The 24,446-nt window shown below is 38.2% G+C and overlaps 1 protein-coding gene, 1 non-coding gene and 1 pseudogene across 2 annotated transcripts in view; 1 reads left to right on the forward strand and 2 right to left on the reverse strand.

Annotated features, from left to right (window-relative positions):
* Positions 1 to 24,446, forward strand: part of INTS4 (integrator complex subunit 4) — a 98,344-nt gene that overhangs the window by 41,704 nt on the left and 32,194 nt on the right. The window contains exons 8-14 of the mRNA XM_065937194.1: positions 981 to 1,101; positions 4,149 to 4,220; positions 7,041 to 7,215; positions 12,500 to 12,705; positions 15,731 to 15,873; positions 19,988 to 20,103; positions 23,747 to 23,880. Coding sequence (XP_065793266.1) covers positions 981 to 1,101; positions 4,149 to 4,220; positions 7,041 to 7,215; positions 12,500 to 12,705; positions 15,731 to 15,873; positions 19,988 to 20,103; positions 23,747 to 23,880 — 967 coding nt within the window. The remainder of the gene's footprint in view (positions 1 to 980; positions 1,102 to 4,148; positions 4,221 to 7,040; positions 7,216 to 12,499; positions 12,706 to 15,730; positions 15,874 to 19,987; positions 20,104 to 23,746; positions 23,881 to 24,446) is intronic.
* On the reverse strand, positions 20,161 to 22,470 carry LOC136169439 (proteasome activator complex subunit 1 pseudogene; annotated as a pseudogene).
* Positions 22,918 to 23,024, reverse strand: LOC136170041 (U6 spliceosomal RNA). Its single transcript, XR_010663501.1, has one exon. It is a non-coding gene; the product is annotated as a U6 spliceosomal RNA (small nuclear RNA).

Here is a 24,446-nt window from a genome sequence, read left to right on the forward strand (position 1 = left end):
GAAAATCAGGATGCCTGGGCCTTGCTTTTCAGCTCTGCCTTGAACTTTCTGTGTATGTTAGGAAAGATACTTCATCTCTCTTGGTCCCAGCTTCCTCAACTATAGATGAAGAGATAGATGACTGTTCTTAAATGCTATCTCCTCCACCTCTGCCACCCCTTAAAAAAGTCTTTAAAATGCTTTGGGGCCCATTTCAGCTAATACAAAAGTCAGCTAAAGATACCAGGTAAGTTTGAGAATAATGATCCCTTATGTACTGTTGTCCTGGTTAAAAATATTTTTATAGGGAATTCCCTGATTGTCCAGTGGTTAGGACTTGACGCTTTCACTGCTGGGACCTGGGTTCAGTCTCTTGATTGAGGGAGTTAGGATCCCACAAGCTGTGTAGTTTGGTTAAAAAAATTTTTTTCACAGTAATTAAATAATTTATTCTTATAGTGATTCTTTGAGGTAGAGAAATAGGTATTATTTATTCTGTTTTATAGAAGAACTCCTTTTATAGGAAAAAACAGTGTTTTTTTCTTCTTCATTAAACACATTGAAATTGAAAAAACAGAATGAGTTAATAAAGCTATAGACCCCTCACCCCCCCAAAAAAAGACTGCTATTTGGAAATTGTCTTTTTATTTAGGACTAGATATATAAATATGTTTTATATTGGTTTAAACTTAAAGATATAAAATACTCTGTGGTAGCTGTTACCACATAAAATACGTTTTGGTAGCTGATACTATGTGGTTTCTCATAAATATTTGAATTTTTGGTGTGAAATACTTTTTATTTAAGACACAGATTTGCAGTGCAAATAAAAATTAAGAAATCCTAGAGAGATTTGTTTACTCTGCAATGTATTTCATCATTCTAGGTTTTGAATTATTAAGTTATTTCTATTTGTGTGTCAGTTGTCATTGGTCATTCTCAGCTTTTGAACCTGTAATTTTAGGTTCATGTTTTATCATTTTTGGTTTCTTTTAATATAGCATTGTCCCAATCCCTTCTTCTAATGAAGAAATTCGCTTAGTTGATGATGCGTTTGGAAAAATTTGTCACATGGTCAGTGATGGCTCCTGGATGGTTCGAGTTCAAGCTGCTAAGCTATTGGTAAGTTGCATCTTATTTAATGAACATATTACCTGTTACACTTGTACAGACATTTTGAGAAGCTAGATAGGGACAAGTGGAATACACTTTTATAAAGCTTCATGTTTCTTAAAATAGAAAGAAAAAACTCATTTCCCCATAGAGAGTCTTTTAGAACTAGAAAGAATTTTAAAGATAATCCTATTTAATCTCATTAGCATATTAGACAGCCAAAGTCTAGAGAAAAAGGACCATAATAGTAAAAATAACTGCCACTGCTACTAAGCACCTGGTACTGCCTACGTACTTTGCTATAAGGCCACTTACATTATATCCTGTATTCTTATTATTCTTATTCTTATCTCGTTAATTTCTGAGAGCCTAAGTAAATATTTAACTTAGACAGATGGGAAGTTATAGAAGGAGATTCAGATGCTAATCTGACTTTTAGCCTCGCTCTTTCCTACTGTTTTGGCTTTGGGGATCCTAGTACATTTATAAAAAATTTTTTTTAACTTTTCAGAGATAGAGCCGTTTTACAGAAGGAGTGTTGGTGTAACACTCAGCTTTATTTTACACCTGTGTTGTCTCGGACATGTCACTTAGTTTCTTCATCTGTCAAGTGGCTTATCATATTTCTCAGGTTTACTTCACAGGGCTGTCATGACACTCAAATGAGATCCTGTCTGTGACAATGTGTATAACTTGTAAAATACTACCCTATGCAAGGTGGTGGGATGGTTACAATGTATAAACATATATATAACCATCTATAAAACTTTATATTAGTGTCACAGCAAGAAAGCCTGAGATTATTTTCGATCACTTCTCTTTTGAGTGCCTCCAGCTCTGCCAGTCTTAGTAAGATTGTTGGCCAAAAAGTTTGGACCTGACTGTACTGGACACAAATACTGTCCTTCAATCAGTATTTTGGGGGTAACTGCTAAGACGTTTGTGAAGCATTTTCATGGAAAGATAAAGAATTTGGATGATTTCATTTTTTTCCTGCTTATATTTTATGTTGCTTGTCCATAATAAACAAGCCAGCTTTTAGTGATTTTATTTTTGAATTCACATTTTAAAGCGTTCTTTTGATTTGTGGATATTTTAACATTCAGAACAATTCAGTCATTCATCAGATTCTTTCAGTTAGCATGTACTGAGCATCTGCAGTGTGCTATGTGTGTGTGAGGAGATGTTTAAGAGGAATAATTCAATAATATATTGTCATCTGAGTAGTCAGGTTAGAAAAGTAGTCCTTAAAGCAGAGTCATTCAGATTTTTGGTTTTATACCCTATAGAATCTAAAATGTATGTAAAGCTATATGAATAATGAATTATAGTGGTGAGTTAAAAGGTTTTCACTTAGAGTCTAGTTTGAGTTAAGTGCTTTATGTTATTTTAGTAATTTCAAATCCAAACAACTCTAAATTATGTTTATACTTCAAAAGTAATTAATAGTCTAATTTTGCTAATAATTGTTACTGTTTATTGAGTTCCTAGCCTACTAAGCTTTTAGTAATAAAAGCATATCCATATATACATGCATATACACCCACTTCCTTATACACAAGCACACGTGAATAGATGCCTACATACTTACACTCATATATATTCATGTTTTGCAAATAAGTTTTAGTTTTTTAAGACTCTGAGGTAGATATTATATTATTCATTTTATAAATAATAAAACTAAGGTTTAGGAAAGTGTAATTTTTCCAAGGCCATGTAGGTAGTAATGATACTTGATGCTATAAAGCGCATGTAGAATTTCTTCCTCGTGGGGGTCCAGTTATATATTGGGAGCTGTGGTTGTACAGCTGAGGTCCTGCTGGTTTACTAGTTCCTCTGTGCAAGCCAAGAGGTAAACTCTGCTGCTCCAACTCTTGAGTAGACAAACCCATAATCAGTAAACTGTATTTAGTCTTTAGACTACATGTTCATTAATTCAACAAACTGAGCATAATGTGTGTCTTCAAAAGAGTGGATGGTCAGGTAGATTGACATAGGCAATCAATCATTTATAATATTGGTACTTCTAGGAAAGAGCATCTAACACTTGCGCAGAAAGCTTCTTGGAGGAGGTAATTTCTTAGTTGACTTTGAAAGGTGAGTATGGGTTAGCTAGGTAAAGAAGTAGGGAAGGAGAAAATGTGAGCAGAAATATATGAGTACACTATCATGCATACTAACATCATGCTGAACTGTAATATCATACTAAACTACAATATCATGTTAAACCGCAAGCAGTTTGGTACGTTTTGGTAAGAGGGAGTGTTCAACTTGGGTGATGTGTGACAAGAGTAAGCTTTAGAGGAAAGCAGAAGCCAGGCTTTCAAGAACATAAATGAAATGATAGGCTTTAGACTTAAGTCCATCTTGTACAAAAAGCGAATAGAGTCCATTCTGCTTGACTTATGGCAGGATGAAAACTTTCAGATATTTTATAAAATTTCATACCATAATGCAGTTATCTCTTGTCAGTTTTCCTCACTACTATGTGAAATTGTTGAGTGCAGAATTGATACCTTTTGTATTTGTACTCCTCTTCATGGTAACTTTAGGCATATGAAGAAATGGTTGCTAAATATGTATTTGTTTAAGGAATGAATGGACAAATGAATGATTAGAATGCAATGAAAAGGAAAGTAATAGTTAAGGCAAAGGATTCTGGAGCCTGGGTTTATAGCGCAGCTCTATAATTTACACTCTTTATCACCTTGAATGAGTTGCTTCATCTTTTTGTGCCTTCTTTTCACCTTATATAAGTTGTGACTAATAATAGTATTTACTTCATAGAGTTGTAGTGAGTATTAAATGAGTTAATATGTGTATTATGTAATATGTGGATTTAGAGCAATGCATGACATCTAGTAGCTCTGTATTGGTGCTGCTGCTGCTGCTGCTAATGGTTTTATTATTTTCCTGATGGTTCAAAATCCATAGGGATCTTTACTATCAAGAATAATGTTATCTTTATGCTCTTAAGTTGGCAGCAAACTGAACTTTAAGATAATATTTGGGTCTTAATAGTTGTTTAATTTGCTCTGGATTTTTCCTTTTTATAGGGCTCTATGGAGCAAGTCAGTTCTCATTTCTTGGAACAGACGCTTGACAAGAAACTGATGTCAGATCTGAGGGTAACTTGAATTCTCTGTTGTTTAAACTGGGTTTCTGAAACCAAAATCAGTTGGAGCTGTATGTCAGGTTGTGTTGATTCAATTTTACAGCCCATGAATTTGTTAAGTTAATGTAGGGTGACTAGATTACATTTTAATTTAAAAATCTTAGTGCTGGGTGCTAAGTCGCTTTAGTCGTGACCGACTGCGATCCTATGGACTGTAGCCTGCCAGGCTCTGTCCTTGGGATTCTTCAGGCAAGAACATTGGAGTGGGTTGCTCTGCCCTCCTGCAAATTCTTAGTAACTTGATCCAAATCACAAGTTACTTCATTACATTTTAAATTATCTTAATGAGGTACTTTTCATGGGTTGTGTTTTACAAAGAAGAGGCAAGATTAACTTTCTGTTTTAGAAACTACAAAGATCTGGTCTTATTTTGTTAGATTGTATGACATCTTAGAACTTCTTTCAATAGCAATTCTCATGGAAGAGTTTACATGAGAATACAGTAGCAGCATCCTGTTACTCTGAACAGTAACAGAATGCCCTTAAACTAACTGATGGTTCTCTGACATAGTTGCCAGGAACAGATATGAGTCTGAAAATATGATAGGATCATTTATTGTCAGTATCTTAAGTTTTAAGTTATAGAAGTGTTAAAAAGGAATCAGAATCTTTGACAAGTAGAAGGAAAAGAGAAACAGTTTACCCGTATTCCCACTACTCTTAACACATCATTTTGAGGTATTTGTATTCAGCTGTTTCTTATGCATGTTTTAAACATTGAATCATTATATACAGATAATTTTGTAGTCTACTTTTTACCTTTACCACTACATTCCTTTTTCATTTTGTTAGCTTATAGTTTTTACTGATTGTGTAATATCCCATTGGAAAAGACCCTGATGCTGGGAAGGATTGAGGGCAGGAGGAGAAGGGGACGAGATGGTTGGATGGCATCATCGACTCAATGGACATAGGTTTGGGTGGACTCTGGGAGTTGGTGATGGACAGGGAGGCCTGGCGTGCTGCAGTTCATGGGGTTGCAAAGAGTCGGACATGACTGAGCAACTGAACTGAATATCCCATTAAGTAGATGTATCATCATTTTGTAGCCCTTTGTTATACATTTATAGTTTCTCCTAAATTTTTCCACCATTACAAATCATATAGAGAGTATTATCTCCGTGGATTTTAAATCTTTTCTTTTGATTTATTCCATAAGATAAATTCTTAGGAATGGTTGAAGAGTTGATATCTTTGCTTCATGAAACATTGCCGTATGGCCTTCTTGAAGGGCATTCCCTTCATTTGAGGTCAGTGACTGTGTCAGTGTTCTTTGTGTATACTGGAGTGGAAGTGCAAAGAAGGACATGCTCATGGTGAATGATGAAGGATGGGTAATTCAAGGGATCCTAAGATACATTGCAAGATACAAATGGGTCCAAACCACATCCCTGTAGGCTTAGGTGCTGTATTTCATCAGTGCCTTTGAGATGATCAGCCGTGAGGGTGTGGTCTCACTCCAGCAAGATTCATAGAACCTGATATCTAAAGCAGATTGCCAGGGACTTCCCTGGTGGTCCAGTGGATAAGAGTCCGAGCTCTCAGTGCAGGGGGCCAGGGTTCAATCCCTGTCGGGGAACTGGATTCTACATGCTGCAGCAAAGATCAAACATGGCACAACTAAGACCCAGTGCAAACAAATAAAAATATATATAAAAGACCTGGTGAACCCAAATAAATTAAAAAAATAAAGCAGAATGCCAGTTTATTCATTTATGAAGGTAACTGTAACTGTCAAGTAGACTCAATATTTACTTTAGCCAACTAGTATATCTCCCCTTAAGCAACCTGTGTAGGAAGTAAATTTACTAGAGGCTTGCTTGGTGAGCATAATGTTGCTCAAATAAAGCATAGTCCTATGGTTTGAAAACAGTTCTTTTCTAGGGCTAGAGTATTGTCTACGCGGGATGATGCTTAGAAGGATACTGCCATTATTTAACCTCTCTAGTTCTCCCTTCCCTGTGTTGCCATGACAAACATACATACCTCTCTGATGAATATTCTTGTGTTCTCTTTAATAAAGCTGTGGGTGTGTGTCTTCAGTCACTCAGTCATGTTGGACTTCTTTGTGACCCCATGAACTGTAAACCCTCCAGGCTTCTGTCCATGGGATTATCCCAGCAAAAATACAGGCGTGGTTAGCCATTTCCCCCTCCTAGGAATATTCCCAACCCTGGTATTGAACCAAGTCTCCTGCGCTCCTGCATTGGCAGGCAGATTCTTTACCAAGTGAGACACTTGGGAAGCCCCTTAATAAAGTTACTATCTTTGATAAGATTGCTATCAACTATGATAGACCGGAGAGTCTTTGTCTTTGCTTCAAGTTGAATTTGCATATCTCTGCTCTGATAACTATTGAATGTTTTTTTTTTTTTTTTTACTGTAACTTTCAGAGAGCAGTCTTTTTTTTTTTAAAGATATGTTTATTTACTTTAAAATTTTTATTTTTTCGTTGTGCTGGGTCTTCATTGCTACACAGGCTTTCTCTAGTTGTGGAGAGCAGGGGCTTCTCTTGTTGCAGCTCATGGGCTCTAGGTGTGTGGGCTGCAGTACAGTGTGGGCTTAGTAGGTGCACGGGCTTAGTGGCATGTGGGATCTTCCCAGACCAGGGATTGAACCCATGTCCTCTGCATTGACAGGCAGATTCTTAACCACTAGGCGACCAGGGAAGCCCCCGAGAGCAGTCTTTATTTCCCACTTTCTCATGTTCTTGGTGTGCAACTTAACTGTTGTCTCATGAATCTCAGCAAGTGGTAATTGTTCTCTTCTACAGAGGAAACGCACTGCACATGAACGTGCCAAGGAACTTTACAGTTCGGGAGAGTTTTCCAGCGGCCGGAAGTGGGGAGATGATGCTCCCAAGGAAGAGATAGATACGGGGGCTGTGAACTTGATTGAGTCAGGAGCTTGTGGAGCCTTTGTTCATGGATTGGAAGATGAGATGTACGGTAAGAATGACTTCATAATAATACCAGTGCCCACTTACTGAGTGACTGCTATGCCACTGGCATTGTATTGAGCGATACAGATTGTCTCACTTGATCTTCACAGTCACTCAGTGAAGACTTTATTTCACCTTCATTTTTTAAAAATAATTCTTTTATTATTTATTTGCATATTTTTGCTTGTGCTGGCTCTTCATTGCTGCACTTGGGCTTTCTGTAGTTGCGGTGAGCAGGGGCTACTCTTCGTTGCAGTGCCCCAGCTTCTCATTGCAGTGGCTTCTCTTGTCGTGGAATACAGGCTCTGGGCACACAGGCTTCAGTAGTTGCAGCACATGGGATCAGTAGTTGTGGCTCACGGGCTCTGGAGAGCAGCCTCAGTAATTGTGGTGCACGGGCCTAGTTGTTCCTTGGCATGTGGAATCTTCCCAGACCAGGGACGGAACCTGTGTCCCCTGCATTGGCAGGAGGATTCTTATCCATTGTACCACCAGGGAAGTCCCATTTCATTTTTGAAAGATATTTCCCTGGGAATCCAATTCTAGATTAATAGTGGTTTATTTATTTGTTGTTTTTTTGGTCCTTTAAAGATCTTGTTCCACAGTTTTTCAGTTCTGTTGAGAAGTCTGCTGTCATCTTTTTTTTTTTAACTTATTTATATTTTTGACTGTTGGATCTTCGTTGCTGTGCAGAGGCTTTTCTGTAGTTGTGGTGCACAGGCTCCTGTTACAGTGGCTTCTCTTGTTTTGAAGCATGGACTCTAGGCACATGGGCTCATTAATTGCAGCTTGAGGGCTTAGTTGTTCTAGAGCATGTGGGATTTTCCTGGACCCTGCATTGCAAGGTGCATTCTTAACCAGGGAAGCCCTACTGTAATTTAAAATTTCTGTTTTTCTGTACATAGAGTATCTTTTTTTACTGTCTGCTTTTAAGGTTTTATATTACTGGTTTTAAATGATTTAATTATGATATGCCTTGGTATAATTTTCTTCATATTTCATATGCTTGGAGTTTGTTGAGCTTCTTGGATCTATGGGTTTGTAGTTTTTATCAAATTTGAAAAATCTTTGGTTATTTCTTTAAATATTTTTCTGAACCCATGCTCCTTTGGGGTCTCCCAGTTACATATATATTAGGCTACTGAGTTTATCCTGCAACTCACAGGTACTCTGTTCTTTTTTTTCACTTTTTAGTCTTTTTTCTCTTTGTTTCATTTTGAATAATGTTTATTGTTTTGTCTTACCTAATCTTTTCTTCCGCAGTGTCTAATCTGATATTGATACCATCTGGTATATTTTTCACCTCAGACATTTTAATTGTCACCCCTAGAAGTTTGATTAGAATTTAAGTTTCTTTTCTTTAGTGTCTTCTATGTCGCTACTTAATATGTTTACTCTTTCCTGTAGCTTTGTCAACAGAGAATGTATTTACAGTAACTGTTCTAATGTCATTGTCTTCTAGCTCTATTACTTTTGTGATTGCTGGGTTGATTTTGATTGGTTGATTTTTCTCTTCATTATGGATTATATTTTCCTGCTTCTATGCTTTCCTGGTAATTTGTGATTGGATGCCAGACACCCTGAATTTTACTTTATTGGGTGCTGAACATTGTTATATTCCTGTAAGTATTCTTGAGCTTTGTTCTAGAATGCAGTTAGCTCAGGTTTTATTTTTAAGCTTTTTTAGGTGGGTTGGAGTAGCACTAAGCCTCAGGGTTATTTTTCTCCACTAGTAAAACAAACCCTTCTCAAAAAACTTGTTGACTATGTGTGAATTTTGGAGATTGTTTCCTCAAATCCTCGAGAGGTTCTTTCTCAGGCCTTGGGTAGTTTCTTCACAGATCAGAAATTGACTGAAGACTTAGGAGGACCCTCTGCAGGTCTCCCAAGCTTGCTCTGTCTGTGCCCTTCTTTCCATTCTGTACTTTGCCCTCTAACTCTAGTCACAGCTCTGTCTTCTGAACTCCCAGCTCTGTCTTCTGAACTCAGGGAGACCTACAACCTGGGAACTCTACAGACAGTAAACTGGTATAATCACAGAGCTCGCCTCATTTTATTTCCTGTCTCTCAGAGATCACTCCCTTTTACTGCCTGACATATGGTATGTTGAATACTTTTGTTTCATATATTTTGTCTGTTTTTAGTTGTTTAGTTGTTTCAGAAAGAAGGATTAATCTGGCTTTGTTACTCCATTTTAACCAGTAATAGAAGCCCTTGCAAAGCTCTTAGCATTTCCAAGTATGATGCTGTCCATGTCACATATATCACAGATAGTGCTTTGAGTTGAGTGACTCCAACATCATATTTTCAGTTAGGCTAACATACCTAAGGAGATAATGTTGATTGTCCAAATTTTACAGTAAAATTGTGTAGAGGATTAGAACTAAGGTCTTTAAAATGCCTACAAAAATGATAACCTTAGAACAGAATTTCTTAGAAGGACAAGAAAATTACTTTGGAAAGACAGTTTTTCTGTTAATAGATAGAAGAATTGGGTTACTCTATTCAGTTTGCTATAAGGCTTTCTATATACATGGAAATTAAAGCTGCCTCTGCTTTTTTTCCCCATGAACTTGATATATGAATGAAAAATTTAAATAGTGTTAGATAATAAGGAATTCCAGTTATTAAAACCCAGTTTATCCTAAGGCAGATAGCTAGAATCTATCTTGTTTCTACTAGCATTTTTGCTTTGTTTAGTTTCTACAAATGAATTTAATCACAGTTAATGTTTATGTGGTTTATTTCTACAGTTTTTAGTTTGTCACTAAGGTCTAATTAAAGGCACTTGACTTTGGAAAATGAGGAGATCATAACCAGCATCAGGTACAGCAGCTCTCTAATCATATTTACAAAATTCTGAGCCAGTCAGGGTCTTAGGGATACATTTGCTGGGTGAAATGGAGCCTGTTTCATTGGCTGTAGCCTCTAGTGTATCAATAGTATCACACAGTTCTAGTCCTCTTGTTGCATGTTCTCCTTCCTTCTTGGGCCTTTACATGTGCTTCCTCTGTGTAGGAAGGCCCTTTTTTCTTTCTTCTGGCCCAGCAACTCCATCTGGTATTATTTTAGGGGTCACTTTCCAGAATGCTACCTGTGATCCTGTTCAGTAGGCTGTGTGCCTCTTCTGTGTTTTCTTAATATGACCTGTGCGTTTCCGTTGTACCATTCATCACTGTGTGAGGCAGTAGACTACTCTAGTCTTTGGTGGCTAAGAGATGGTATATGAAGCTGGTAAGTAACAAAACTAGAACCTGATTACGCGTGTTAAGATACCAGAGGATCAACCTTTTTTTTTTTCCCTTGAGCAAGCTAGTTCCTTTTCTCTGCCCTGGATCCTTAAGAAGACTGTTACGTATTTTCAACATTCCAAAAGGTCCAGTAGGAAATGTTAATTTAGCTACCTGTAGCTGAGCTGTGCATGGCAAAGTAGAAAGCCAAGTGTCTTTGCTTCTGCTTGGAATTTCATCAGGTCAGGTCATACTGATTACCTCATGTTGATCAGAAGTTTCTCTGTGATTCCCTTGATAACACTTGCTGGACTTACATATGAGTCAGTGCAGGGTCAGCATTTAAAATATTTGGGTCCATCTCTGTCTTGTTTTGTAATTATTAGGAATTTCATGTTTAAATTATATTATTGTGATGCAGAGCAAATCCTTCCCTTCTGATGAAAAGGAGGAATTTATAAGTACCAAGAAAAATCTGAGTCATCTCCCTTTAATGTAGTGATTCTGTTTTTAAGTGTCTGTAAAACCTTTCTTTCTTCCCAGTCCAACTCTCACATTCATACATGACCACTGGAAAAACCATAGCCTTGACTTGATGGACCTTTGTTGGCAAAGTAATGTCTCTGCTTTTTAATATGCTATCTAGGTTGGTCATAAATTTCTTTCCAAGGAGTAAGCGTCTTTTAATTTCATAACTGCAATCACCATCTGCAGTGATATTGGAGCCCCAAAAAATAAAGTCTGACACTGCTTCCTGAAACTCCAATATTTTGGCCACCTCATGCGAAGAGTTGACTCATTGGAAAAGACCCTAATGCTGGGAGGGATTGGGGGCAGGAGGAGAAGGGGACGACAGGATGAGATGGCTGGATGGCATCACCGACTCGATGGACATGAGTTTGAGTAAACTCCGGGAGTTGGTGATGGATAGGGAGGCCTGGCGTACTGCGATTCACGGAGTCGCAAAGAGTCGGACACGACTGAGCGACTGAATTAAACTGAACTGAAAACCTTTCTTATACAAAAAACCGAACTATATTTGAGGGTTTAACCACAGTTGAAGGCTTTTTTGAAATTGTACATTATGTTATAGAACCCAGTGGGAATCATTGGAATGAAACAGGCATGTGTGGAAGCCTTGTGAGCATGGTCTGTAACTTACTCATCTCTCATCTCTATATCCCAACACTCAGCACAGGGCCTTGGCATATAGTGCATGTTCAGGATGCATTGTCAATGAATGAATGAAGGGCTTCCTGGACTCGGTGGCCTCAGTGTTACATGTTCTGAGCATATAAAGAGATAGGGGACATGCCTCGGTTTTCAAGGTGCTTACAAGATCTGTACCTATATCATTGTTAATATTTATTGAGCCTTTAACATATGCCAGACAGTGTGCTATGTGCTTTCCCCACATTATATCATTTATTCCTTCTAACTACTCTGTAAGAAAATGAGTATTCTCTTGATGTGCTATGAAGTTAAGTTACTTACTCAAGATCACCGTCCAAGTTAGTGGATGGATTACTTTTTGCAATTCACTGTGAGACCGCTGTCATTCCAGAGCCAGTACCCTTAACCCCTACATGACACTAGTCTAGAATTAGCAGACCAGAGTACTAGTCTTATCTCTGCTCTCACTTTGAGGCAAGTTTATCCACTTTGCTGAGTCTTATCTCTAGATTGAGAATAATGATACTTGAGCCTATTTTAATCTTAATAATGCTGTTTGAAAAGTGCTTTTTAAAAAAGTACTGTGGTTGGAATACTGAGATAAGACAACTGAGTTTTCAAGAAATTTAAATTAATGGAGATAGGCATGTGACTTGATCACATGTCTGTGGATTTAAGATCTAAACCTCAGTTCTTGTGGTACCAGCATCCTTGTTTGTAGGTCCATATGAAGGTAGTGGCAGAATCTACAGGCTTGGAGGAGATCTCCCAGAGAGTTTGCAGAGTGAGAGGAGTAAAGGGGGAAACACAAGCCTGAATGAGGAGTCCTTGCATTTCATCCATGGGTCTTAACTTGACGTACAATTGTGTTTGTTCCCTTCTCTCTAGAGGTCCGCATTGCTGCTGTGGAGGCACTCTGCATGCTGGCCCAGTCTTCACCCTCTTTTGCTGAGAAGTGCCTTGATTTCCTGGTTGACATGTTTAATGATGAAATTGAGGAAGTACGTCTACAGTCCATACATACCATGAGAAAAATCTCTAACAATATCACCCTTCGAGAGGATCAGCTTGACACTGTCCTGGCTGTGTTAGAGGTGAATGATCACAGTTTGTTACGCATTTCTTCATCAGTACCTACTGAGTGCTGCTTTTCTTTCTTTCTTTTTTTTTTGCCAGACCAAAAAAAAATTTTATTGGTGATAAAGTAGTGAAGAGGTAGCACAATTCTGCTTTCTGATCACACAGCTCCTTCATGATGGAGGAGATTGTTAAACAGGAAATTTGAATAAAGCTTGGCAATGCTATGATCAGGAAAGGATGGCTTGCCCTGGGAATACAGCGTATCTAATCTGAGTTAGCTGAGGTAAGGTTGGGAAGGTAGGGAAGAAAGAAGGAACGCTGTAGTGGATACTTGAAGGAGTAGGACTTACTGAGGAATTTTCTTTCTTATTTTTTAAATGAAAGTATAGTTGACTCACTATATTATATTAGATTCAGGTATATAAAGAATTTTCTTGGGAAGGCGTGGCACTGATGGTAGTGGGGTGGAAGGGTACCAAGAGGGAGCAGTGTTTTAAGGATCCAGAGGTAAAAGTGGATATGATATATCCAAGGAATTTGGAGGAGCCAAATAAATACATAAAGTTAAAAAAAAAACAACCCACAAAAAAATCACTTAGCACCCATGCAGTCATTCTGGTTAAAATGAATAAATAAAATTAAAAATGAATAGCTGCTGATACATGTAACAACATGGATACATTATGGTAAGTGAAAGTAACCAGGCAGGAGAAGCAGCATGCTCTGTGATTTCATTTATATGACATTTTGGAAAGACAAAAGTGTAGCAGAAAATGCATCAGTGATTGCTAGAAACTGGGGTGAGGGGTAGACTACAGAGGGACACTAGGAAGGTGTTTGAGTGATGCAGGTGTTTTATATCGTGATTGTGATGGTGGTTACATAACTATATGGATTTGTTAGACTCATGGAAGTGTGCACTAAAAAGGATGAATTTTATTATAGAATGTAAAACATATATCAATAAACCTGACTTTAAAAAAAATTGCTTTGGAGATCCCATTTCCTGCTAAAAGTAACCAAAATGCAGAAGAGAAATGGCTGATTCCAGGTGTGGTGCAGGAAACATAACAAGATAACCTTGCACTGCCTTGTCATACAGAAAGCAGATACTAGCTGTCAAACACCTTTAGGCCCCTATCAAAAGACCCAGGAGATGACTTAAATAGTCTCTCACTGGCCAAAGGTGAAACATCTCATTAAGATTACAACTGCAAATATGATGAAACCCATGATTTTATAATAATTAAGTAAAGCAAGTCACTAGTCACATTGGAAGATGCATAGTAATCAACTCATTATTTTGAAAACTGGTAAATTAAGGAATCAAGCATTTATCCTTCCTTTTCCTATACAAATGGAACTTCAAGACAACCAGCTAGGTGATAAAGGGAAGTTTCTCTTGTAGAAGTATTCCAGTTAATAAATCAAGAATGATAGAATTTACATATCATTGTTTTACAACTTTAATGAATTACTAGATCTAGGCAGTGATCTTCAGTGGTTAGTAATATCACAAAGGAGAAATATATAGTTGCTGAGGGAAGTATACGGTACCACCTGTGAAGTGGTCTTATAAAAAAATTGAACCTGATTCTGATCAAGCCTGTAAATCAAACTACCATCTCGAGATATACAGGGGAGAAATTGCAAGGGGTAAAAAATGTGAGATGTAAAGAGATTTTACACATTAAAAGATACTTAAGGGGCATGTTACCCAACTGCAATGGGTGAACATTCTTGGAGCCTGATTAGAACAAGTAAAACCTTTTTGAGTAGGAGAAATTTGATTATTGGGTGAATATTTGATATTAAAGAATTATTAAAACTTTAGGCATTGTATTGGTTTTATGGATTTTTTTAAAAAATAAAGATTCGTTTTTAAAAAGAAGTATTATGGCAATATTTAACAACAGAATGCTATGATTTCTCTGACTGGATTCAAAATAATTTGGGAGGGGTGGTTTAAGGTATAGATGAAGCATGATTGGCTGTGAGTTAATTGTTGAGACTGGGGGGTTTCTTGTCTCTACTTATTTATACATGCTTCAAATTGTCTGTTAAAAAGTTTCAAAGAACTGGCAAAAAATGCTATGAAGATATCAATAAGAGTAAAACTGATACGTGTCCGTTTACGTTAGCATTAAGAAGTTGTTGGTGAACTTTTCTAATCATTTTAGTGAGGTTGAGCAGAAGGTATTAGGGAGGGAAGAGGCCACTTTCTGACATACCTGGTACCTCCTCTTTTTTTGTTTATCTGCCCTAGCCACACTGCTATTTTTTCCACATGTTTTTGCCTTTCAAACATAGCCTTTATGTTTGCTGTTCCCTTTGATCATGCCACGTAAAATAACCCTCCAGTCCTAGCACTCTTATCCTTAACCTTCTTTATAGTTTTTTCTCATATCTTATTTACTTAGAATGTGCTAGGTCCTTGTTGCTGCACATGGGCTTTCTCTAGTTGCAGCAAGCAGGGGCTGCTCTCTAGTTGCGGTGTTTGGGCTACCCATTGCCGTGGCTTCTCGTTGCAGAACACTGACTCTAGGACATGCATGCTTCAGTAGTTGTCATGCATGGACTTAGTTGCCCTGAGGTATGTGGAATCTTCCCAGACCAGAGATGGAACCTGTGTCCCTTGCATTGGCAGGTGGATTCTTTCCACTGGATCACCAGGGCAGTCCTTTAGCTGTTTATTTTTGTCTTTTCACTGGAAGGAAGCTCCTGAGAGCAGGGATTCGATTTTACTTATGGCCGTATCCCTTACACTTGGTACATAGTAAGTACTGATAAATGTTGACTGTATAATAAAGTATTCTGTAAATGTTGAGTGTACAAATGAATGAATGAACAAATGAATGAATTCTTCAAATATCATTTCAGATTTTACCTCCTCTGTGAAGTCTTTTCAACTACTAGCCTCTCCCCTTTGAGAGGGGCTGTTTGCCTTATACTGCCACTTTAACTTGTACAGTCCTCCATAAATAGCTAATCCATAGTGATTGCTTTTATTATTATTGTTACCTTTTTTTTTTTTTTAAGGATTCATCTAGAGATATTAGAGAGGCTCTTCATGAACTCCTATGCTGTACTAATGTTTCAACCAAAGAAGGGATTCATCTTGCACTGGTGGAGCTGCTAAAAAATTTAACCAAGTACCCTACTGATAGGGACTCTATATGGAAGTAAGGATTTTTTTTTTCTCATTTCCTTGCTGAGTCTGATAATGTGTTAAATGTACAGTGTTGACATTATTCAGTAGATCATCATGGATTGAGATATGGCCTTCAATTTTGCCTTCACTTTAGAAACCTGATTCAACTTAGCCATACCGTTAAGAGTCTGGTTCCTAAACTGAATATCCTGTTTTAGGTTATTCATTTGTCCATCTGCCACCTAGCAAATACAATATGCCTGCAATGTGCTTACTATGTGCCAAGCCCTATGGTAACTTTTGGAGATACAGAGATGAGTCTGTAGATTCCCTTTTCCTCCTATATGATGTTAGTCACTCCTTTGTCTATTACCATCATTGTGAAGACTAGAGGGAGGGTAAGTACTTGATTTTCAGATGGAAAATCATGATTCCCCGGATTACCTCTAGTTTAGAATAAGGCTTAACTCTGTTCATGAATTGCTGTTTGAAGAATTACTTGCATCAGTTCAGTTCAGTTGCTCAGTCGTGTAAAACTCTTTGCAACCCCATGAATCGCAGCATGCCAGGCCTCCCTGTCCATCACCAACTCCCAGAGTCCACTCAAACCCATGTCCATCAAGTCGGTGATGCCATCCAACCATCTCATCCTCTGTCGTCCCCTTGTCTTCCTGCCCCCAATCCTTCCCAGCATTAGGGTATTTTCCAGTGAGTCAACTCTTCGCATGAGGTGGCCAAAGTATTGGAGTTTCAGCTTCAACATCAGTCCTTCCAATGAACACCCAGGACTGATCTCCTTTAGGATGGACTGGGTGGATCTTCTTGCAGTCCAAGGGACTCTCAAGAGTCTTCTCCAACACCAGAGTTCAAAAGCATCAATTCTTCGGCACTCAGCTTTCTTCACAGTCCAACTCTCACATCCATACATGACTACTGGAAAAACCATAGCCTTGACCAGATGGACCTTTGTTGGCACAGTAATGTCTCTGCTTTTAAATATGCTATCCAGGATGGTCATAACTTTCCTTCCAAGGAGTAAGCATCTTTTAATTTCATGGCTGCAATCACCATCTGCAGTGATTTTTGGAGCCCCCCAAAATAAAGTCTGACACTGTTTCCACTGGTCCCCCATCTATTTGCCATGAAGTGATGGGACCAGATGCCATGATCTTAGTTTTATGAATGTTGAGTTTTAAGCCAACTTTTTCACTCTGCTTCACTTTCATCAAGAGGCTTTTTAGTTCCTCTTCACTTTCTGCCATAAGGGTGGTGTCATCTGCAAATCTGAGATTATTGATATTTCTCCCGGCAATCTTGATTCCAGCTTGTGCTTCCTCCAGCCCAGCATTTCTCATCATGTACTCTGCATATAAGTTAAATAAGCAAGGTGACGATATACAGCCTTGACATACTCCTTTTCCTATTTGGAACATTTACTATGTTCATTGTTGTACTGCACATATTTCAACGAATTTACATGATGAGATCACTCCAAATATATGATTTATTTTAAAAAATTATTACCAAAATTAGAAAAACTATGGGCCCAATCAGGTACAAATTAGGCCAAATCAAGATATACTAAAAGTTAAAAATACCAGGAAATCTTGCTCTAGGTAATATTTGTATTATCTGGTTTTCTGTTTCGCATTTCTTTATGTTTTTGCAGCTCAATTCGTTGTGCGTTTCTTGATTGCCTTCAGGGAGCACTCAGTCATTTGGGATGTGGGGATACAATGTCCCCTGAGGCATAGCGAGTTAAAGGGCTGAGAGAGGTCAGAAAACTAGTGACTTAAGTTCTTTCCACACAGAAGGAAATCAAGACTGGGGAAAAGTGTACTTTGCTAAGAGTATCAAGTGTTTGAATGCGATGCCTTTCATACCCCATACTCCTATCAGTTTGTTCATGGGGTTTGTTTTCTCTCTTTCACTGATCTTACTTTCCAGTCCTTGGTGAAGACTTATCTCCTTTGTGAAACTTTCTCTGGTCACGGTGATCCCCTGCCTTTGACAGGTGGAAAGAAAATGATATCAAACTGTCATTTAGTAGTTCATTACCTTGTAGTGTTAGTTATCGTCGCCTCAGATTATAAACTCAATGAGAGCATTAAATTAAGTTCTGTGTTTCTTTTTAATTCACACCTCCTACACTGGAAATTTATTAAAAATAAGAAAAATGCCTAAATACCAGCACGTATGTAGTTTTTTATGTCTTATAAAGGGCATTCATGTAATCATAGTAGTTAACTAATAGCCAATTAATAATAGCTAAACTAATAGTTAATTGAGTTCTTATTATATAATGGCAGACACTTTGCTAATACTTTTCATTATTTAATCCTTATAGCAACTGTATGAGGTAATTATATTTTATCTCATTTGTAGGTAAGAAATATATTTGTTCAAGGCCACATAGTTATTAAGTTTCTTGTTTCAGATCAGGTCTCTTCTGATTTTAGAACTTCACCTAGTAAATCAGTTAGAATGCTTTTGTCTACAAGTAACAGAAAATCTGATTAAAAGGGGCTTAAATACTGTCTAGTTTTTTTGCTTAACAAAAAAGTCAGAGAGTTGATTTCAGGGTTAGTCATTCAACAGTTTAACACAACTAGTACTCTGGCTGATTTTTTTTGTTTGTTATTCTGTTGGCTTTTCATAGTTGCAAAATGGCTGTCTCATAAGACAGTATCTTTAGAAAGAAAGAAAAGGGCATTCCCTCTATGCATTTTTTTCTCTCTCTCTTCTTAGAAAAATTTATTGAATTATAGTTGCTTTATAATGTTGTGTTACTTTCTGCTATATAGCAAAGTGATTTAGTTATATTCGTATGTTATTTTTCATATTCTTTTCCATTATGATTTATCACTGGATATTGAATATAGTTGCCTGTGCTATACAGTAGAACCTTGTTGTTTATCCATCCTATATATAATAGTTTCCACTTGCTAATCTCAAACTCAGAATCCTTTCCTCCCCCACCTATGTCCCCTTTTGGCAACCACAAATCTGTCCTCTATCTCTGTAAGTTTGTTTGTTTCATAGATATGTTCATTTGCATGCACTTTTTTTCATTTGGTTAGAAAAACATTCCTGAGAAATTCCCCAGCAGAGTTGACCTCCTGTTCCATTGACCAGAACTAGGTTACTTGACTACTTGCGAACCAGTCACTGTAAAATGGGATTGGGATTGCCATGATGTTGTTGTTGTTCAGACACTAAGTAGGGTCTGACTCTTTGCGACCCCATGAACTGCGGCATACCAGGCTCCCCTGTCCTTCACTGTCTTCCAGAGTTTGCTCAAATTCATGTCCATTTGAGTCGGTGATGCTATCTAACCATCTCATCCTCTGCCTCTCTCTTCTCCTTTTGCCTTCAGTCTTTCCCAGCATCAGGGTCTTTTCCAATGAGTTGGCTCTTGCCATCAGGTGGCCAAAGTATTGGAGCTTCAGCATCAGTCCTCCCAGTGAATATTCAGGGTTGGTTTCCTTTAGGATTGACTAGTTTGATCTCCTTGCAGTCCAAGGAACTCTCCAGAGCCTTCTCCAGCACCACAATTCGAAAACATCAATTCTTTGGCACTCAGCCGTCTTTAAGGTCCAACTTTCACATCCGTACACGACAGCCAGAAAAACCATAGCTTTGACTATATGAACCTTTGTTGGCAAAGTGATGTCTCTGCTTTTTAATACATTGTCTAGATTTGTCATACCTTTCCTTCCAAAGAGCAAGCATCTTTTTATTTTGTAGCTATCATCACCATCCTCAGTCACTTTGCCCTGATGAGTTTAGCCCAGTTATGGTTGAGCCCTAGGGCTGAGCCTCCCTTCATTGAGTACTTTACTACCTACCTGATGCCTGAGCGAAATCAGGGTCTCTTGGCAGTGAAGTTGGGGGAAATGGTTATTAGTTAAATAACTTTGAGAAATATCTGCTATGTCAGCTCTTTTATCTCTGTAATAACCAAGTTTTTAGATGAATTAATTGAGTTCCAGAATAATTGAATGACTTATCAGAAGTCACAGAAGTCACAAAAGTAGATGGCTGAAAATTTGTAATTCCGATTCATGTTTTCTGATTCCAGTTCCTGGTGCTTTTTAAAGCATTTATTAACTTACTAAAGAGGGCTCTCATTGTGTTTCTTTCAGATGCTTAAAGTTTCTGGGAAGTCGGCATCCAACCCTGGTGCTTCCCTTGGTGCCTGAGCTGCTGAGCACCCACCCGTTTTTTGACACGGCTGAACCAGACATGGATGATCCAGCTTGTATCCTCTGCTGACTTAGCAGGAAATTTTGGCCTCTTTTTCTGCAGTGTAGCTTTGGTGGTCTGAAGGTCTTGGATTTTGTTTTCTCTTTCTCATTTCTTTTAGTTAAAAGTATATCCTGAGGAAACCTAGTGATTATTATTTTCCTCAGCTTTCGTTTCTGTATTCACAGTAATTCATCTTTGCCATTGAATACTACTACTAATTTTTTAGCCATTTATTGAATACCTGTATTCCACATATATATATTCCACCTACTGTTTAAATATACTATATTCCACATGCTGTTTAAATACTTCATATATTTTATCATTGATCTTCCAAACAACCCTGGAAGGAGGTTATTATTCCCTGCTTACAGATGAGGAAACTGAGATCCAGAGAGGTTAAATAACTCATAAATAGCAAATCTGGGATAGAGAGTCAGGCATATTTGCTTTTAAAGGCTGTGGACTTTTCCCCTTCTTATTCCATGTTTCATTTGATTTGCAGCCTGAAGGAGAGGATGGGCTGAGTTAGGGTACATGAATTCTCTAGCTCTAATACAAGCTCAGGGGTGTTGTGATAGCTTTGGGCAGCATGGTATGTAGTCAGGTTGTTTTCCACTAATGGGAATATGTTTACATCAATGCATCCATACTCTTCCACGCTTCTTTTCACTCTGTAGCACACCTTTGGTGAGGTTTAAGGAGGTTAAGAGATGTGAGCCAGCCAAATAACTGGCTGTTGGGGATGACCATTGTTTTCTCTTAATTCTGTTTTTAAATTTTCATAGGGCATTTGGACAATTTTTTAAAAGATCTCTGTAATTGATGTGCTAACAAATGCCTGACTCTAAGAAAGGTACCTCCCTGACGTTACCTCTAAAGGTGCAATGCTATGGCTGTTTGAAATTCAGCTCATCTGACTTGTGGGCTAGGAGTTACTACAAATTACACAGGATGTATTAAAGTGCCCTGAAATTTGAAGCCCCCTTCACATTAAAAAAAAAAAAGCTAAACATTTTTGAAAGTATAATGTTAGTATGTTTGGCTTCGAATAACAGAGATTTCCTCAAATGTAGCTTAAATGTTAATTACAGGTTTGTTTGTTTGTTTTTCTCTCAATGTAAAAGAAGTCTGGATGTAAGCAGTCTGCTGCTGATATAGTAGCTGTACATTCTTCTTCTTCTTCTTTTTAATTTTGGCCACTCTGAGAGGCATGTGGGATCTTAGTTCCTGAACCAGGGATTAAACCCATGCCCCCTGCCTTGGGAGCTCAGAGTCTTAACCACTGGACCACCAGGGAAGTCCTATCTTGTATTTTTAATTTCTGATTTTCCCTCTGTTACAAAATTAATACACATAGAAAAAATTTTAAAGTGGAAAAAAATTCATATTTAACAGCCAGAGTCTTACCAGCTAAAGTAGTTGTTAATATTTTGGTGTGCTTCCTTCTCCCTTTTTGTTTTTTTATTTATTTTTTTTGGCAATGGTATGACTGTATTTATTGTGCCTAGGAAGCAAGGTGAGGAAGCAACCTCAACATGCAGAGGGTAGGGAAAGTGTGGAGTTCCCTGTAAAATTCAGAAGGTCTCTGCTAGCCCATCCCAGAATGAGATGAAGCTCTCAATAGATCATTCCGTTCATTTCTTCCCTGGGCTTTTCGAAATTCATCAGGATGATGTTGTATAACACAGCGTAAGCATTGCAGAGCTCCATGGCCATCAGTCAGATATCCTGGTACTCTGCCTCCTCCAGCCCCTGCACCAGTTGTCGAGAAGACCCACGTGGGGCTGCTTAGCTGCTTTGGTCACGGCATCACCATGCTCAGAGAAGTACTTGGAGATTTGTGTGCGAAAGCCTTCCAGTTTGGTGTGAAGGGCAATTATCAGCTCAAACACCTTCTGAACAGCCACTCCAAAATTATTCCCATCCTCAGTCTGAGGTATCTGCAGCTGCAACCAAGTGGTAACCAGGTTTAGCTTCTCAGTGACATCCTTGATTTCAGGCTTCACACGCTGCAGGAGGACCCCAGTCTTCTCATTTCTGCTTACTAGGCTACATCATGGAAGACCTTTGTCTTCATCTTCCCCTTTGTTCTTTTCATCTTGTTCTTTTTCTCCTGCTGTTTTTTCCCCTCCTCCTCCTCTTTCTCTTTGATTGGATCAGGCCTGCCCACCAGGGCCTTCAGATTGCTCTAGTTGGCTTCATTGAGAGTTAGCTCCTTTAAAAATGCATAAAATAAAAAAAATGCATCCAACTCAGAAATCTTCTTGGGGAAATAGCTCCCAAGCAGGTTCTCTGTCTTAATACACAGGTCTTCATTTAACACATCCACCTTGGCTTGGCTTCAGACAGGACCCTGCAGGACCCTGAGCCTGGCCATGGCTGAGGTGGGGGCCTAGCGCTGCGGATGGACGGAGGAGTGGGTATGGGAAAGGGAAAGAGAAAGCAGCAATTACTCCCCACACGGCCTTCCTGGGTAGTGGGAGTGGATGTACTAGAGGAGGCTGGGACAGACCAGAGGGAGGCGGGGAGGCAGCCTCTCTGCAACCAGGTGGTGATCAGGTTGAGCTTAGAGCCCTAGAGCCCAAGAGGTGCCTTCCTGCCTCCCCACCTACCCTTCTCCCTTTTTAAAAGCTTGGATTTGGGATTTTGCTGTTATTTTTTTAAACCTTTTGTTTCATCAAAAAACATTTGATGACAGCTGCTATCATATCCCCTATACATTTTGGAGCCTACTTTTTTCAGTTATAGTAAAACGCTTCTGATACAATATTAAACATCTTTTTTTTTTTTCATTGCCATGAAATTTTATCAGAAGGAACTTAAAAAAAATATGGAATGCTTCATGAATTTGCGTGTCATCCTTGCGCAGGGGCCATACTAATCTTCTCTGTATCATTCCAATTTTAGTATATGTGCTGCCGAAGCGAACACTAAACATCTTTAATAAATGTAATTTTTAATGATTACATGAGACTCAAATAGATGAAACAGAAGTATAATCGTTCTCCTGGTTTCGGACATTTAGATTGTTTCTGATTATTTGCTATTATTTGAATGATTCTCTATTTGACTTTGAGATGTGGCATCACTCAGCATGCATAAGTCTCTTAGGGTGGTGGTTTAGTCGCTAAGCTGTGTCCAACTCTTGCAACCCCTTGAACTATAGCCCACCAGGCTCCTCTGTCCATGGGATTTCCCAGTAAGATTACTGGAATGAGCTGCCATTTCTTTCTCCAGGGGATCTTCCCGACCCAGGGCTTGAACCCAAGTCTCTTGCACTCAGGCGGGTCTCCTGCGTTGCAGGCAGATTTTTTTACTGACTGAGCTACCAGGGAAACCTATAATCTTGTATCAAGTTATTATTCTAAGAGATTGTGCTAGTATATACTTTAGTAGGCATTGTACCAAAGTTTGTATTTGTTAGTATTCTCATCAACAGACATAATTTAAAATAACCTTTCTTTGGTAATTGGGGGGGGCAGTAATTGGGAAAATTTGGTGTGAGGTTGTGTAGCTCTTTGAATCTGCATTTGTTTGTTAGAAAAATTGTAGTCATTTAGTAGGAATTTGAGGGGTTAGAAGTAGAGGCACAAAATTCTGACCAGACTCAACCTTCAATACTTCCAAGTTTACTTAACCCACATACTTATCAGACATTGCAGTTTTGGTTCTTATTTTCAATGCTGCTAAAACCTGTCCAACGATGCCTGCATTGTTCTCAGATCATACCTTCAGGCACTATGCCTACCTTCGAGACAGTCTTTCTCATCTTGTTCCTGCCTTGAGGGTATGTTGAAAACATCTTTTCTCCGTGTTGTTGCTTTTTTTGATTTTTAGTCCTTTGTGATAAATAGCAGAAAGCAGACTATATATTTTCTGAAAACACATTCATTAATTCTCTTTCTCTCTTATTTTGTACTCCTGCTTCTGAATCCTTTACGTTTTAAGAAGATTCATTTTTTGATTGTACCTGAGTTATTGACTGTGTTATATTAGGCAAGAAGAAGCCTGGAACATTTCTTATGTTATTTATTTATTTTTTAATTTTTTGGCCACCTCATACAGTATGTGGGATCTTAGACCCCTGACCAGGGATCGAACCCATGCCCCCCGCTTTGGAAGCATGGACTGCCAGGGAAGTTTCTGGAACAGCGTATTTTATTTTTTTATTTTTTGGAACAGCGTATTTTATATCAAGGATTAGATCCTATTACATTTTAGTAATTACATAAAGCTATGATTCTCAAGTTTATTTTTTAATAATAAAATGTTATTTTAAAAACCTAAGAGTTACAGAAAGAAAAAATTATCAGTATCAGAACCATACTAATGATGATAGCAAACACCGAGTGC

Source organism: Muntiacus reevesi, chromosome 5 (assembly GCF_963930625.1).
Source record: "Muntiacus reevesi chromosome 5, mMunRee1.1, whole genome shotgun sequence".
NCBI lineage: Eukaryota > Metazoa > Chordata > Mammalia > Artiodactyla > Cervidae > Muntiacus > Muntiacus reevesi.